Source organism: Dasypus novemcinctus, chromosome 12 (assembly GCF_030445035.2).
Source record: "Dasypus novemcinctus isolate mDasNov1 chromosome 12, mDasNov1.1.hap2, whole genome shotgun sequence".
Taxonomy (NCBI): Eukaryota; Metazoa; Chordata; class Mammalia; order Cingulata; family Dasypodidae; genus Dasypus; species Dasypus novemcinctus.
The window spans coordinates 21,701,129-21,716,971 of NC_080684.1; the positions used below are offsets into that span (position 1 = coordinate 21,701,129).

The 15,843-nt window shown below is 49.1% G+C and overlaps 2 protein-coding genes and 2 non-coding genes across 11 annotated transcripts in view; all 4 read left to right on the top strand.

Annotated features, from left to right (window-relative positions):
- ATP5F1B (ATP synthase F1 subunit beta) lies at positions 1–6,357 on the top strand. Its single transcript, XM_004466145.4, has 10 exons — positions 1–182; positions 646–828; positions 1,042–1,216; positions 1,803–1,924; positions 2,174–2,358; positions 2,883–3,041; positions 3,164–3,286; positions 3,991–4,203; positions 4,614–4,815; positions 6,104–6,357. The coding sequence occupies exons 1-10, from the start codon at positions 56–58 to the stop codon at positions 6,199–6,201; spliced, it is 1,587 nt and encodes a 528-aa protein (XP_004466202.1). The 5' UTR covers positions 1–55; the 3' UTR covers positions 6,202–6,357.
- Positions 888–962, top strand: LOC111765989 (small nucleolar RNA SNORD59). Its single transcript, XR_002798167.1, has one exon. It is a non-coding gene; the product is annotated as a small nucleolar RNA SNORD59 (small nucleolar RNA).
- LOC111765988 (small nucleolar RNA SNORD59) lies at positions 2,008–2,079 on the top strand. Its single transcript, XR_002798166.1, has one exon. It is a non-coding gene; the product is annotated as a small nucleolar RNA SNORD59 (small nucleolar RNA).
- A 1,499-nt stretch (positions 6,358–7,856) lies between the features above and the next one.
- The window catches only part of BAZ2A (bromodomain adjacent to zinc finger domain 2A), a 34,093-nt gene continuing 26,106 nt past the window's right edge, over positions 7,857–15,843 (top strand). The window contains exons 1-2 of one of the 8 annotated variants that reach the window (XM_071218817.1): positions 7,857–7,943; positions 8,585–8,694. In XM_071218817.1, coding sequence (XP_071074918.1) covers positions 8,691–8,694 — 4 coding nt within the window. In that variant the 5' untranslated portion in view covers positions 7,857–7,943; positions 8,585–8,690. Of the gene's footprint in view, positions 7,944–8,500; positions 8,695–9,707; positions 9,904–13,317; positions 13,405–13,846; positions 14,090–15,843 lie in introns of those variants that run through there. The other 7 variants (XM_004466139.5, XM_058307946.2, XM_004466140.5 and 4 more) reach the window with 7 other exon arrangements.

Below are 15,843 nucleotides of genomic sequence, written 5' to 3' on the forward strand. Positions count from 1 at the left end.
GCGGGAGTTGGTAGCGGGGGCAGCTGCGGCGCTCAGTCTCCTCCCGGACTGCGCCATGTTGGGGCTGGTAGGTCGTGTGGCCTCAGCCTCGGCCTCCGGGGCCTTGCGGGGACTCAACCCTTCAGCATCTCTGCCCCAAGTCCAGCTTTTAGTGCGGGCCGCCCCGGCAGCGCTCCATCCTGGTAAGTGCCTCCCTCTAGGAGCTGAGCTCATTTCTGCCGCCCCATGACCTTGAGCTGGGGCTCAATTGTCGCTCGGGCCTAAGAGGCCCGTAGTGCTAGAAGGACGCCAGGGGCACCACTCTGCCCTCCTAACAGTCACTCTAGGGAGCCTACTTCCACCTAACTCCGTCCCATTTTGAGAAAGGGACACTGAGTGACGGAGAAGTGCAGGCAGATGCGTTGACCTTCCCAGGGAATGGGGACACCGAGCTCTAGAATAATGGGGTTTTGTGCGTGAAGGATGGGAAGGCAGTGCGGCGCCCTCTCGATTGCTGCACGGCCCTTTCTCTGGACACGCCTTCAGTGCAAGCGGAAGGAGGCCCGGTCTGGGCCGAGTTCACTACTCCTCGTGGCATAAAGTTGGACTTAAGTGACCTTTAACAGTACTGACCTCGACTCTTTCCAATATCTCTTTGACTGTTAGCCAGAGACTATGCGGCACAAACATCTCCTTCGCCGAAGGCAGGCGCCGCCACCGGACGCATCGTCGCGGTCATTGGTGCAGTGGTGGATGTCCAGTTTGATGAGGGCCTTCCACCCATTTTAAATGCCCTGGAAGTGCAGGGCAGGGACACCAGGCTGGTTTTGGAGGTGGCCCAGCATTTGGGTAAGTAGAATTTGTTAGGAATAGTAATGAGCTTTTTTAGCCCCAAACCAGATTGTCTCTTTTCTATGATGATTTCATCAAAATGACTTTCGTTCTTCTGAGTTTGCTGAAGCCACATGTAGGTTCTGAGAAGGAGTCTTGGTTGACTTAGGTCTTTCATGCCAGGCGTACTTCATGAAGCCACTTGTAATCCTCCCTGCCTTCACCTGACAGGTGAAAGCACAGTGAGGACCATTGCTATGGATGGTACTGAAGGCTTGGTTAGAGGTCAGAAAGTTCTGGATTCTGGTGCTCCAATCAAAATTCCTGTTGGTCCTGAGACCTTAGGCAGAATCATGAATGTCATTGGAGAACCTATTGATGAGAGAGGTCCTATCAAAACCAAACAGTAAGTATGCTGCTGCTGCATCTACAAAGGGACTGCTTTTTCTTGCAGTTTTTTACATTGAAGTGACATTTTATAGTATAGCAGAATTTTCCTGCAGAGAATACTGACAAGGCCAAGTTCAGTTATTAAAATCACACAGTGCAGGTTTGTTTGTTTTTTTTCCATGAAATTAAGGATGCCCAAGTTCTAATTTGACAGACACCTACACTGGACACCAGTTATCTCACTTAGATTATCTAAGTGAGCTGCAGTACGGATGGCTTGGGTTGTGGGGTCTCTAAAACTTGCAGGTTTTTGTATTTCCTTTTGATATTTAAAGAAATGCTGGTAGGTTAGAGATCAGTAAAAGGAAAAATAAGAGTTTTTCTCAGCTTATTGGGAATGGGATAAATTTTTCCAGATAACAGGGTCCCCTTATTGCAGAAAGTCTGTTAGCAGGTAGCTGACTACTTGTCTAAAATGTTATATGAAAAGGGAGGTGAGAGTGTGAATAAGAAGGGCTCAGGAGTTGAGAGGGTTTGAGTTTAATATGACTCTTCAGTTGCTTTCAACCAAGTGAAAAGACACAGCTTTCCTACCTTTACAGATTTGCTGCTATTCATGCTGAGGCTCCTGAGTTCATGGAGATGAGCGTGGAACAAGAAATTCTGGTTACTGGCATCAAGGTTGTGGATCTGCTGGCTCCCTATGCCAAGGGGGGAAAAATTGGTAAGTTTAGTGGTGGGTACATAATATTCTAAATCTAATGTGGGAGGGAAAATTATATGTGATGAGTGGGTTTTGAGACCTATCCCTCATTGATGAGTAGCTTCTGACTTTCGTTCTTCTGAGTTTGCTGAAGCCAGATGCCATTCCTGAGATGGGAAAAGATGGGGTGGGGGGAATCGTGTATTTTTTAAGTTTGCTTATTTGGGAATATAGGATTCTTACCTATTCTTTTTTCTCAACCTCTGCCAGGACTCTTTGGTGGTGCTGGAGTTGGTAAGACAGTACTGATCATGGAGTTAATCAACAACGTTGCCAAAGCCCATGGTGGTTACTCTGTGTTTGCTGGTGTTGGTGAGAGGACCCGCGAGGGCAATGATTTGTACCATGAAATGATTGAGTCTGGTGTTATCAACTTAAAAGATGCTACCTCCAAGGTGAGCACTGAGCTTATGCACACTTACAGTTGTGCCAGGAAACTTGCAGTTGGTGGTTATTACCAGTTAGGAAGTGATGTTTTATGTTCTCATTTTAGTGTCCCAGAACATGGAAAGGAAATACCTGTCAATGTCACCTCCCCCAGCTTCTACACTAATGCACTTTTTTTTTGCTCTTTGACCTTCGACTACATGTCTAGACTTTATAGTTGCATCATTTGAAAGCTAATGGGAGGGGAGAGTAGACAAGGTTGGAAGTCATTCATGTGTCTCAGATAACCCTATTTTGTGCCTTTTTTTATTTTATTTACTTCTACCACAGGAATTGTGCTTCAGTAATATAAGAAATTACGTTTTGTGTTGTTTTGAACTGCATCTATAATAGAGAATAGAAATTTGAAGACAAAACAATTGCACTTTCTGAGAAGGAGGGTTTGTGGTGGTTTCTTTTGATTTGGGGGTCTTGGGCATAAAGCTTCCATATTCCTTTGCCAGGTTTTCTGAGTTGTGTCTGACTATCGCAGGTAGCCCTGGTGTACGGTCAAATGAATGAACCACCTGGTGCCCGTGCCCGTGTGGCTCTGACTGGACTGACTGTGGCTGAATACTTCAGAGACCAAGAAGGTCAAGATGTCCTGCTCTTTATCGATAACATCTTTCGCTTCACTCAGGCTGGCTCAGAGGTAAAAGGGAGTGCTTGCAAGGACCTGGCTCATTTGACCTTTCAGTGGAATGAGACAGACGAGGCTAAAGATATAACACATAAAGGTGTTTTTGTTTTTTGTTTTGTTTCGTTTTTTTCAAGGTGTCTGCTTTATTGGGCAGAATCCCTTCTGCTGTGGGCTATCAGCCTACACTGGCCACTGACATGGGTACCATGCAGGAAAGAATTACCACCACAAAGAAGGGATCTATTACCTCTGTACAGGTAAGAAAATTGACATGGATGAAGGATTGATTTGTATAAAGGCATTTATACAATGCCTGATTCTGAAATGGACAAATGGGTTTTTTATACAATGCTTGATTCTCAAATGGGTTTTTTAACATGAGGTTCATGAGCTTCTTGAATTGTATAAAATTCTTTGTATGTATATCAAAGACTGTAAAATTAAAGCATTCTTCTGAAGCAATTAAAATATGGTATACATGTAAATTCAGAACACAAAAGCAATAGTTCCTAGCCTGAAGGGAATCTGTCCAGAGCTGCATGGAAACGGCGTTCAATGTATCCTGGATTAATGTACTGCAAATTTCCAAATGTATATAGACTGTATATATATTAAAATTATCTTTAAAATGAGACTAAAATTTCCTTGGTAAACTATTGTGTGAGAAGTTTTTTTCTTTGTTATTGTTTTTATTTTTTTGATAACTCTTAGAGGGGGGTGCTATTATAATAGTTAAATACAGGGTGAACAGAAGGGAATGGCAGTGATAATTCTTCCTGTTATAGCTTGGAGGGGACAATAATCTGTTCACTCAGGTAGTAGGAGCCTTCTTACGGCTCCTTTGAGGTAAATTGTTGAATGCTAGGAAGATGAACTGAGATAAAAGTCAGAAAGAGGGGGATGACTTTAGTAGAATTATTTTAGTTCCTGCTGCTCTTCATGGGTTCTTGACTCACTTTAGGCTATCTATGTGCCTGCTGATGACCTGACTGACCCTGCCCCTGCCACTACCTTTGCCCATTTGGATGCTACCACTGTACTGTCCCGTGCTATTGCTGAGCTGGGCATCTATCCAGCTGTGGATCCTCTGGATTCCACCTCTCGCATCATGGATCCCAACATTGTTGGCAGTGAGCATTATGATGTTGCCCGTGGGGTGCAAAAAATCCTCCAGGTGAGTATTGCTTTGTGAGAATGTGGCCAGAAAGTCATAAAGGTGTGAATTGGGGTATTATATTAGTACCAGATCTTTGCTGGTGACTTCTGTGATTTGCTTGGGGGCAAGGAAAGATGAAATCAGCAGTTACTAGTGAGTACTCATAAAGTCTATGTAGAATCCAGGTTTTTCTAACAGCACCAGGCATAGGAGTAGAGAGAACAAGACATTAATTTTGACTAAGAGCCCTTCTGATCCCTAAGTATGTAACTTTCCTTCTATTAGCTTGTACCATTTATGGTGTAATGTACTGAAATGCTTTGTACAAAGCTCAGTGCAGATATAAAATGGCATTAACTTCCTAGTTTTTGTGCAAATTAAAAGATTCTGAATATTGTCTCAGGCTTCTTTTATTTGCTTTCCCATAGGATTACAAATCCCTTCAGGACATCATTGCAATCTTGGGTATGGATGAACTTTCTGAGGAAGACAAGTTGACTGTGTCCCGTGCACGGAAAATACAGCGTTTCTTGTCCCAGCCATTCCAGGTTGCCGAGGTCTTCACAGGTCACATGGGGAAGTTGGTACCCCTGAAAGAGACCATTAAAGGATTCCAGCAGATTTTGGCAGGTGAGATTTTGAGTAGAAAGCTGTGCTTTATGGAAGGGACGCTAAACTCTCTTGAATGCTCTCTGCTGTCCTCACATTCTAACAACCATTAAGCAATATATATAACTATACTGTGCCCAGTTAACACAGTTTTTTAATTTAAAAAAAACCAAAAAACTATTTCCAATCACTTTGTTTGAACATACTCTACATTGATTTCTGAGTGTTATATATTATTTGATCCCCTAGGTCCCTTTAATATATCATCTGACACTTAATGAGTGCTTTCAGTGCTAGTTACACTAAGTGAATTGCAACAATCTTCTAGGGAAGGCACTATTCTCTTTTACACATGAGGAACTGAAGCACAGAGAAGTTGTTTTTGTTTTTTTTTTTTAAACATTTCACCCACTGGGGAGGTGAGAGGGGTGGGGATGAAAGGGGATAGTTGACAAAAGCTAGGACTTTACCTCATTACCGTTCAGAAAGTGTCCATCAGTAGACAGTCCTCAACCTCTCACTTTCTAATCAGCAGCTATCAAACTGATCATATGGCTTTTCTCCTTTCATTTGTCACTTGGTTAAATTTTAGGTTTACTTTTTTTTTCATTTTAAAAACAACCTATTAAAGTATATCATTCATAACATGAACAGACATAAATAGTAGGTGTATAGTAAAAGTGGTAAACTTCAAAAATAAACATGCATAACATCATACAGGGCTCCCATATATCATCCCACCACAAATACCTTGCATTATTGTGAAACATTTGTAACAAATTATGAAAGAGCATTGTCAAAGTATTACTAACTGGAGTCCATACCTTATATTTGGTGTATTTTTCCCCCAGCCCACCCTATTTTTTTTTTTGTTCATAAACTGTATAATTTAAAGTATACAGTCATTGACATTTGGTAAAATCACCAAGTTGTGCATTTATCACTTCAGTATTAGAGAATTTTCATTATTCAAAAAAAAATAAAACAAAAAAACTATCATGCCCATATGTTAGTGTTACTGATTACAAATCCTGTGTGAAACACAGAAGTTTAAAATAACCTATTCCATTGTCACCTGGCTAGAGTAGAGAGCAAGAATTTGGATCCAGGTTGTCTGGCTCTAGACCATGTTCTTAATCTCATATTTCTGTAGGAATTTGATGTGTGAAAGAAATTTAAGAAAAGATTTCTTAAGATGACATGAATTCATCTCATTTTGACTGGTGGCCTCTAGGGGTGAGATTTATATGCTACAGAAAGCTGATAACCCTCCACCTCTCACTAGTTGGATTTTCCCCCTTCCATTTAGGTGAATATGACCATCTTCCAGAACAGGCCTTCTATATGGTGGGACCCATCGAAGAAGCTGTGGCAAAAGCTGATAAGCTGGCTGAAGAGCATTCATGAGGCGTCTTTGTGGCAAATTAAAACACTTCATCATGCTGTTCCTGTCCTTGTCCCAAATCCAGAACACTGTGTGTAGGCCACACAAGAGCCTTAATTGAAGATGTGTTCTGTCTGAAGAGTATTTAAGGTTTCCAATAAAAAATACATCCCTCAGAATTTGTCTGCTTTTCTGGGGAGATACATAAACCTAAAAACTTACCTATTACCTTTTCTTTGGTTCTGACAACACAGCCAACACTGAAGGGTTTTTTTTGTTTTTTTGTGTTTTTTTTTTCCGGAGTTACAAGGGATAGAACCCAGGACCTCCTCATACATGGGAAGCAGGTGCTCAGCCACTGAGCTGTATCTACTTCCTGAAGTTTTTGACAATGACATTTTTAGAGTGGCCACAAAAGTTTTTTAGCAGAGTTGGCCATGTATGTTTAACCGGTATCGCTAGAAAATAGCCATTTCCATGGATTATGGACAACTTGAATCTTGTGAGGGGTTTCCTGTGACTGAAGTGATTTGTTGACTTTCACCCTTCAGAGCATTTGTGTTCAAAGCAAATTAACTTTTGCCTCTTAAATATTCCATATGGCATATTACTACTTCCTGGTTAGTAAGCAAAGGTTGATGGAAGCTACTGTTCCAAGACATGTTTGGGGTTAGGGTTAATAAGTGGGTTAAATGAATTAAGTTTTTAGGAAATGGTGATGAGGTACATTTTGAAAAATCAGTACTGATTTGTTTAAAGATGAGTAAAAAGTTTCTATTTTTTCAATCTAAATCTTAAATTCTCCAAAAAGTGTTAGTAGTACCTCTTTTTTTTTTCCTTCAGATTTTATTTCCCCTTCCCCCTTCCCAGGTGTCTGTTCTCTAATTGCTGTGTGTTTTTCTTTGTCCGCTTCTGTTATTGTCAGTGGCATGGGAATCTTGTTTTTGTTGCGTCATCTTGTGTTAGCTCTCCGTGTGTGCGGCGCCATTCTTGGGCAGACTGAACTTTGTTGAGTGCTGGGTGGCTCTCATGGGGTGCACTCCTTGCGTGTGGGGCTCCCCTATGCAGGGACATCCTGGCATGGCACGGCACTCCTTGGGCACATCACTGCGCGTGGGCCAACTGCATACAGGTCAAGGAGGCCCAGGGTTTGAACCGCGGACCTCCCATGTGGTAGACGGACTCCCTAACCACTGGGCCAAGTCTGCTTCCCCGGTACTACCTCTTGATTTATATTTTGAGCTGCTTATACTGGCATGTTTGTGATTCCTTGAGGCCTAGCTTGAGCTCTGTTAGGATCCCTTAATTTCTGGGAAGACAGTAATCTACAGGAGAATAGCAATTTTCAGGGTTGCTGGAATTGGCTTCTGAAATGGGATTAGGTCCATTCCATCTCATTCTAGTCCATTAAAGTGCAGGCTTAGGAGAAACCCCTTTTCCATTTAAAACAAGGGCAAGCTTTCTGTAGTGCAAGGTTGAATTTGGGATCCCTCCAGTGTGCTTAGGAGCACAGGCATCCTACTGCCCTCTGGTGGGAGGACTGGGGACTGCAAGAGCTCTGATATCACCATTTTGAAATCCACTCAGGCCATTTGCTGGGATGTGGTTCTCAGCTAATGACTGTTTACAAACGAGCTGAGGCTTTTGTCCTGAGGAGGAGCCTGCGTTTGTAAGCTCCACCCCCTGAGGCATTCAAGCTCTGGCTGGGTGGAAGCAGGGCGGAGACAAGCTGAGCTCCCAATTCAGAGGCCCCTAGGGGCTGAAGGTTAGGGAGGGGCCTTGGGAGAGGCGCCAGGGGTGGAGTAGGGGCCTCCAAGCTTCCTTCTGTCTGCTGCTGACAGCCTTGGCACCAGTCTCTCCTGTGTCATGATATAGACAGAAGGTGGAGCCCCTGAGCCGCCTGTGCCTGGGTGTTTGCTCATAGAAAAGTATGGATTTTATGAAATGCTGAGTTATGGAGGTGGGGGCACTTCCTTTGATATGGACTCTGGACTCTGGGTATTGTATGGGTCAACCCTTTCTGCTTTGTTTTCCTACATCACCCAGAGGCAGACCTGGGAATTGTGATCCGGTTGCATCCCTCCACCACTTCCTCCCACACACTCACATCCTTCTGCAGTTATCAAGAACCTTCACCGTCTCACTAGCTGCAACTATTTATTTCCTTCCCCCTTTACCGCCCTCTTCTTCAACCACACCACTGGAGTGTCAACACAGATCTAACCTTCCTCCATATTTCTCCTGGTCTGCTCTGTCCTCTCCTCCTCCTCCCTCCTCCACCCAGAGAAAGCCCCGCCTCCCCCTCCCCCCGCCCCCCCCACCAGTCTGTCACACAGGGACATCACCCTACAGCAGTTCAGACTGTGGTTCGCAGGAAGCACACATTGGCTTTTTGATTTTTGCTAGTTCTCAGCTCAGTTTGGGAGGATCTAACGCCAGCCTTCACGTGAAGGGGGAACCAACAACAGCGAGGAGCAGGGTGGTCTCAGTCCTGGAGCCCCGCCGGCCTGACATGGGTGAGTAAGGGGCCTGCCCACCAGGGGAAGGCCTGAGGGATGCCTGGCTCCCTCCCGGGCTGACTCAGCAGGGGTGGGGCCTAACCTTTGCTCTTTTGGGGGGTGAAGGAGGGGAAATGGGGCTATAGGGGACACAGGGTTCAGCTAGTAAGGCTGCCAACCAGGGGATAGTGAGCATAGGCAAGCATGAGCTCAAAGGAAGGGGCATGGGTTGCCCCTGGCACCTTTCTGTTTATGCTGCTGAAATCCTAAATAATATTTTACAGTATTCACTGCTAGCTCCCTCCCCAAAAGTAAAGCCCACTTTTGATCTTGTTCGAAGGTCTTGAAGGTGCCTCTCCTCCCCCCCATTTTCTCCTAGGGCCTTTTAAGTCCCTGACTTCTCTCCTCCCCCACCCGACCGCGGCCAGGTGGGGGCTGCACTGAGCAGCTGCTTCCTGTTGCCCCAGAGGTTGCTGCAAAGGTGGCGGTGGTTGGGGGAAAATCGAACTGGTATAGAGCCGATTCTCACGGTTCCCCATTAGCCTCACTAGGTCTCCTCTCGGCGGCCCCCCACACTACAATCTGTGAAGTCACTGAGTGAGAGGTAGGATCGAGGTTGAGAGGACACGGAGGTCTTAGCTTTCGTGGCTTCCCGATTCCAGAGGCTTTTAAACCTGGGCAGTGTTTGGGGCAGGAAGCCGTGCTTTTCCACAGCCGCAGAGTTGGGACTCTGAGGAGCTGAAACACGGGGAACCTGTTCACCTAGTAAGACACCGTGCCTGGCCCACAGCAGACTTGGCCTCGAGTTCCCTCTCCGGCACCCCATGCCCTCAGTGGCGTCCTTGTGGCCCTCACCGCCTTCTCAGGGCTCCTTTGTGAAGAAGTCTTTGCCGGTGCCCAGGGATCACGGACCCACCTCCACGCCACCGCAGAAGTTTCTGTCCCTTCCTGGGATCGGTTCTCTTCCTCTATCTGGGATCCTTCCTGGTTCTGGCCTCTAGGAGACGCCACCCGCTTCCCCCTCCCCCAGCGGATCCTTCATGATAGTCCTTCCCGAGCGCCCGTCCTCACCCCGGCAGCTCCTGCCCCTTTAAGCGCCACCTCTCCCCCCGCCCTCCTCCGCCGCCGCCGCGGGCCCGGGGCTGGGGGAGGAGGCGCCGCCGCCGCCGCCCGGCTCGGCCACCTGCGCCGTCACCGCCGCCCGCCCGCGGCCCGGCCCTGCTCCAGGTGAGGCCCAGCACCCACCGCCGCCCCCGAGGTCCGCGAGCGGGCCGCCTCCGCGGTCCCCTGCCGGCATTCAGGATCCGACCCTCTCCCCGCCCGGAGCTGCCTTTTCTCGCTCCTCCGCACTCTCTCCTCGCGGGTTTCCCCGCGTCCTCTGTGACCGGAATTCGGGGGCTTCTCACGCCTCTCCGCGATCTCGCCCGGGTACCCCTCCTGTTCTCTGCTCTGGATCCCCCCTCCCCCTCGCCAGAAAAATCTCCCGCGGTCTGGGTTTCGCCTCCTCCCCTCTGGAACCAGCGCTTTCCCACGCCATCCTAACCTCCAATGGGAGGAGGAGTAACCGCCACCCCAACTCCCCTCCTTCCCGGTAGTAAGGGGGGCCCTGCGTAAACTACGATCACTTTCCGGCCGCGTTCCGCCCAGCCCAAGTTCAACTAAGTCCCATCTAAAGGTTTTCCGTAGCCCCAGCTCCACTCCACTTCTCCCGAAATTTGACCTCAGCACCCACCAACCGAGCCCTGCCGGGAAGGGCCTTCTTGGGCCTGGAGTGGGCCGGCCCAGCCAGAGTGGGACGGGGGATGTCTCGACCAGAAGCTTGTGATTCTGGCTTTTAGGGGCCGTTTGGAGGAGATTGTACTGTAGAACTGGGGCTAAGTCTCTAGGGCGCTGGAGGTGGAGGAGGCCACGAAGCCCAGCTTTCTCTATTCAGATGTAAAGGGATCCCCACCCCCAAGGAAATTTGGGCTTTCTCCATCCTCTCCTTGGACCACCCGGGAGAAGCTTATTAGGGGCGTTCAGAAACAGACTTGGATGTGAATCTAAGGGGGCATATACCCTTGGAGGGGAGAGGGAGGGATTAGGGCCCTTTAGATGAAGAACCTAGCCTACCTAAAATGTATTGAAGGAGGAGACTGTTTTGCACTAACCTGAGGAGGGAAGGGTACAGGGACCTTTTGGAATGGTTACAGGGCTGAGGATAATCTCTCTAGTACATTTTATTAATAATATGATCCATTCAGGCTGGGGGAAGGGTGGGGATGGGCGTTAGAGTGGGAGGAGAGGTTCTCCGTCGAGGATTTCCTTTCTCCTTTCTCCAAGTCTAGCTGTGCCCCTAACTCTGCTCCTTCTCTTCTTGTGCTCTCATTTTCCACCATCCACTTTCAGAATTAGGAGACACATGGTCGGGATTTTCTTTATCCCCTTCTGAGTCTTGTTTGATGGGGCTGAGGAGGGAGCTGTGGGGAGGACACGGTGGTCAGCAGTGGTGTTTGGCTTTGGATGCCGGGAGTGTCTGGACGAGGAAAAGGAGAGAGGGAGAGGGATGCAAATGAATCCCCTTTCTCTCTCTCTTTCTCTTCTTCCTCCCAGGCCCTGCCATCTGGCTCCAGAGTGGAGCCAGGCACTGTGGCAGCTGACCCCAGAGTCAGGGTGGTGCAGCAGGAACACAGAGAGGGTGAGAAAGGGGAGCAGGTGCTAATTTCTCCCTCCTTGTTTTCCTCATTACCCACCCACTGGCCTGGCTTGAAAGATTCAGTCTATCCCCTAGGTACCCTTCTCACAAGTTGCTGAAAAATGACCATTTGTCCCTTTCCCTTTCTAGTAGGTTCCTGGGGGTGGGTGGGAAGGAGGCAGAGAGAGAGGTGAGTGGCCACATCTGATGGGACTGAGGAATGTTTGGGGACATGTGGGGTCAGTCTACCCTCTGTTGTCTGGCTAGAGGGAGAAGCACAGCTGCTGCCTGAGGTGGGTTCCGATAAGTAAACACCCAGCTGTTGGGCGGACTGGTACCCCCACTCATCTTTCCTCAAAGAGCAGGGGAGATCCCTGTTTAAATGGCATGAGGAGAGGTCTCATTCAGGGATGAAGATGATTCTGATGCAGATGGGAAGAACAGATCCAGGCCCAATTTCTTTTCTAATCCCAGATGACCCTCTTCTGGCTGGAATAGTCCTAGGGGTTGCCCTGGAGACAAGGCCTGGGGCTCGGAAGGGGTGGGGGTAGTCTATGGGGCACAGGAGTAACCGGCTCTTCCGGAGCAGAGTGGAGTCAGCCGGTGGGTGTGTGCGCGTAGGGGGGTGGGGGTAGGGGCGTGGCTACGCCCGTCTGACTGGCACAAGCTCCTCCCCTGCCTGCCCCGTATCCCACCAGCCCGCCCTGCGATTGGGGACAGGGGTGGGGGTGGGGTAGGAAGATTCTCCTTGCGAGGGGGAAAAGAGAAAAACATTGGGTACCGGCTCTCTCCTCCTGCCCTTCAGGAACCAGTTCTATGCCCTGTTCTCTCTTCCATCTGCCTTTTATTTTTTATTTTGGGGATGGGAGAGGGCCTTCCTTAGCAGAGGTTCACTAGATCCCTCCTTTCTCCAGAAGGAAGATCCTGCTCCCGTGAGCATGACCCCTATTCACCCTGGGAATTGAGATTAGCAGGCTGTTGAAGGTCTTTATTTTTCCTCCAAGGTGACCTATAAATCTTTCATTCTGACAGGGAGGAGAGATGGGTTTTGCTTTCTCTACATGTATGCTTCCCCTGGAAATCTTAGTATAAGAAAAGAAAAGTATAGTATAAGAAAAGGAAATCTTAGTATAAGAAAAGAAAACCTTTCCCTCTTAGTTTTGTCTCTCTGGCCTACACCCTTTGCTCATTTTTGCTGAAGATATTGAGCAATTGTAGCAGGGGAGTGGAGTCTGTCCCCCAAACTTAGGAAGAACCTATCCCTCTGTGGAGTAATCCAATTTAGACTGAAGGCTTCGGCCTTTCTCTGCCCTGTCTCCACCCAGTCTTCAGATCTATTTCCTTCCCACATCTCCAGAGGAAAGGGTGTTTATTGATCACCACCCATCCCACCCCCATCTGCCTGAAATTCTCATCCAGGCTTTGTTGCTCTGCCAGAATATTCAGCTTGAGCTTTGCATAGTTTGGGCAATGTTTTGTCCAACTGCACTGCACTGAATTGAATGGGAATTATATTGAGACCTGTTAAGTTGCAAGGAATGGAAACCTGGTTTCTAGTCACATTTTTATCCACTCTTTGACCTTGAACAGGTCAGTCACTCTCTAGGCCTAATTTCTTTGTATGACAAACAAGAGAAGGTTGAACTAGAAATTTTCTAAGCTCTAACATATGGCACTTATATCCTGGGGATCTGTAGGTAATAGACATTGTAGGTGACAGCCAAACTCTGGCCCCTGCCTGATTTTCCTTTACTGTTTTCAGAAGTTTCAGAGTCGTATAGCCCTATCACATATGACCCTATTAGAAAAAGTACTGCAACTAAAGCCTCCAGAAGCATGGGTGGACATTTGGGGCATCTTATTGGGGCCACTTTCCCCTCTATCTCCTGTCGCTCAGGTCTTGTTTTGGCTAGACTTGAGTCTTTGCTGTTCGGTCCCAGAGCCAAGCTTTCTTTCCCTACTCACAGGAATCTTCCTAACGCCCAGGGCCCTGCAGATGTCCCTTGGAAAGTGGTGATCCAGACAGGACCAGGCTTCCCTCCCCCGGGACAGAGGTGAGTGGGCAGCAGAAATCGCAGGCTCGCTGCCTGGCTCCATCCATTTATCAGGACTGAATCGAGTCCTGACTAATCTTACCGCTTTCCGCTTTCTCACTTCTGCTTTTCCACTTTCCCAGCCTGGGGGATAAACTGTCCCCCACCCCGAAATTATCTCCCAGAGTCCTGTCTGCCGTACCCCTCTCCCTTTGGGGGAATGGCACATGTCTTTGGGCCCAGAAATTTGGCCTGGTCTTTTAGGGTAACCTTGAGGCCATGCATGGCTTTCAGCATGGCCTGTGTGAAGACGGACCACTGCCCACAATGAGAGGCAGGTGCAGAGGGAGCTGCCAGGTGGGCAAGGGGGCCAGAGTGGCAGAGACGCCGTGGCGCTAGGACCCAGATCCGGGTCGAGGAGCCGGAACGCTGGGCGCTAGGACCCGGCCGCCGAGGCAGCAGAGGGCGGCTCTCCGGGCCGCAGCTTCCCCGCCCCCTCCGGCTCCGGCTCCCTCCTCCCTGCCGGCCATGTTGGCTCTGCTTGGTCCCCGCGGTTGAGCCGCGTCCCCCCTCCCCCTTCCCGGACCCTGAGCCCCTTCCCCCGCGGGCGTCCCCTCCTCTCCTGGCTCCCAGAGCGTGGCCATGTGAACTGACCGCCCCCCGGGGAGAGACGAGCCCCGAGCCGGACTGGACGCTGCCGCCTCAGGTCGGTGGAGGTCTGTCCCGGGGACCTGAGGGGAGGGAGCCCCGCTTTCATCGGAGGTTTCCCTCAGGGAACAGGGGCTCCCGAGCCGGCTGGAACACCGCCTGCGGCTTATTTTCAGTTAAGACCCAGCGGCGGGCGGGAGTCTCCCTGTCCCGGGAGCCGGGGGGCGGAGGGTGCTGGTGCTGGTGGGTCTGCTGAGGGCTGGTGACGGGGCGCCGGGGGCGGGAGGAGCTGTGGGGGCTCCCGGTGGCGGCGGCGGCGGCGGCGCGACGACGAGTAGGCGGAGAAGCTGCCTGGCTGGTGGAGATGACTTCTGTGGAGGACGCGGGGTGGAATCCCCGGGAGGGGCTCCACCTCCTCCGGTGGGGGTGGGGATTGCCCGAAAGCGACGGGTTCCCTGGGAGGGTTAAACGCTCGGTTTGTGGGGAGTGGGGCGCCTGAGGGTGTCTCCCTTGCGGGCGCGCTCGTTCCCTTCGAGCGTGGTGAGCGAGAGAGAGGCCTTCCCTGGCCGGTGCTGCGCTTGGCGAGAGCCGGCGCGTCCCGCACTCCGGGACCGGGAGTTGATAAAGCTGATGCTGAGGCGTCCGGATTTGGAACAGGCTTTTGAGGCTGAAGGGAAGAATAAAGAGGGATCCCTTTCCGAGGGGATCCCTCACTGAGGGGATCCCCATTTCCGTGGCAGAAAAGATGCTCTCTCATCATCCCTTTCTTTCCTGGTGTTGCCAGTTTTCAGAGGAGAGCAATGCCGATAGCACTCAGCCTTTGTAGGGTTTATTGGCGTGAGGGATTTGCATCTTTCGGGGGTCGATGGGGGGATAGCTCCCCCCTCCATCTGTACACAAACGGCCCCTCCCCCAGCCTCCCGCAGGAAGTGGCCGGGAAATGGCAGCTGTGCATTCGCTGCTGCGTCTCTTGTTGTTTTGAAATGTCCATTTTAATCAGGTTTAGTTTCATTTTCTGAGGCCTTCTGGGCACGCTTGGATCCTGTCTACCTTTCGTTGGACTTTTTTTTTTTTTCGGTCAACTTCATTCGTCAACTGGAAGTAGTCACTGCGGTTGACTCACTGATTCTGATCCCCCTCCCAGCATCTCTGTCTCCCTGTCTGGATTTTTTTTTTTTTCCCTTGAGCTAGAGGTCATAGAGAAGCAAATTCAGTTTTCACCAGCAGGGCTACAGTCTCTGTACAAAGTGATGAAAATTCCCTCAGCATACACGACTGCCAGGAACGCTCGGGATCTTTTGTGGCATAAGAGTGCCGTCTTGGGGTCCTGCTTAGAATCATCTTAAGCATAGCAGTTTCTGAATTGCAGAGCACCTGAGCATGTGAGCTTTGAGGTTAAAAAAAAAGGGTAAATTCTGAGAGATGGAGGAAGATTAACTATGAGTGGGATTTGTGTGAGGGTAGTGGGATTGTTCCTCAATGATGATCCTAGTCCTAAATCTGGGAAGCCTGTTAATTGACTTAGGTGGAAGGTTCTACCTTCTGAAGAACCAACTAATTAGGAGTGTTTGTTATCATATGACTTACCCTTAAATCTGTAAAAGACATCTTCCCTCTTACTAGTCTTCTTGGAGAGCAGATTAAGCTTTTCCTGTGTTCTGTGTAAAATCGTGTGTCCAGATTTTCTCTTTCTCTCATCTAACTCCAGGAGATTTCTGTTAGAACGTACAGTGATGGTGTACTTACTTTGTCCCAAGGCCTTTTGCTTAGCGACAGCGAGTTGGCCGCAGAATTTTAGATTTTGAGAGATGA

Coding starts and splice junctions, on each gene's coding strand:
- ATP5F1B (XM_004466145.4), top strand. CDS start 56: ATGTTGGGGCTGGTAGGTCGTGTGGCCTCAGCCTCGGCCTCCGGGGCC. Junction 2,359..2,882: donor TAAAAGATGCTACCTCCAAG/GTGAGCACTGAG, acceptor TGACTATCGCAG/GTAGCCCTGGTGTACGGTCA. Junction 4,204..4,613: donor GGGTGCAAAAAATCCTCCAG/GTGAGTATTGCT, acceptor GCTTTCCCATAG/GATTACAAATCCCTTCAGGA.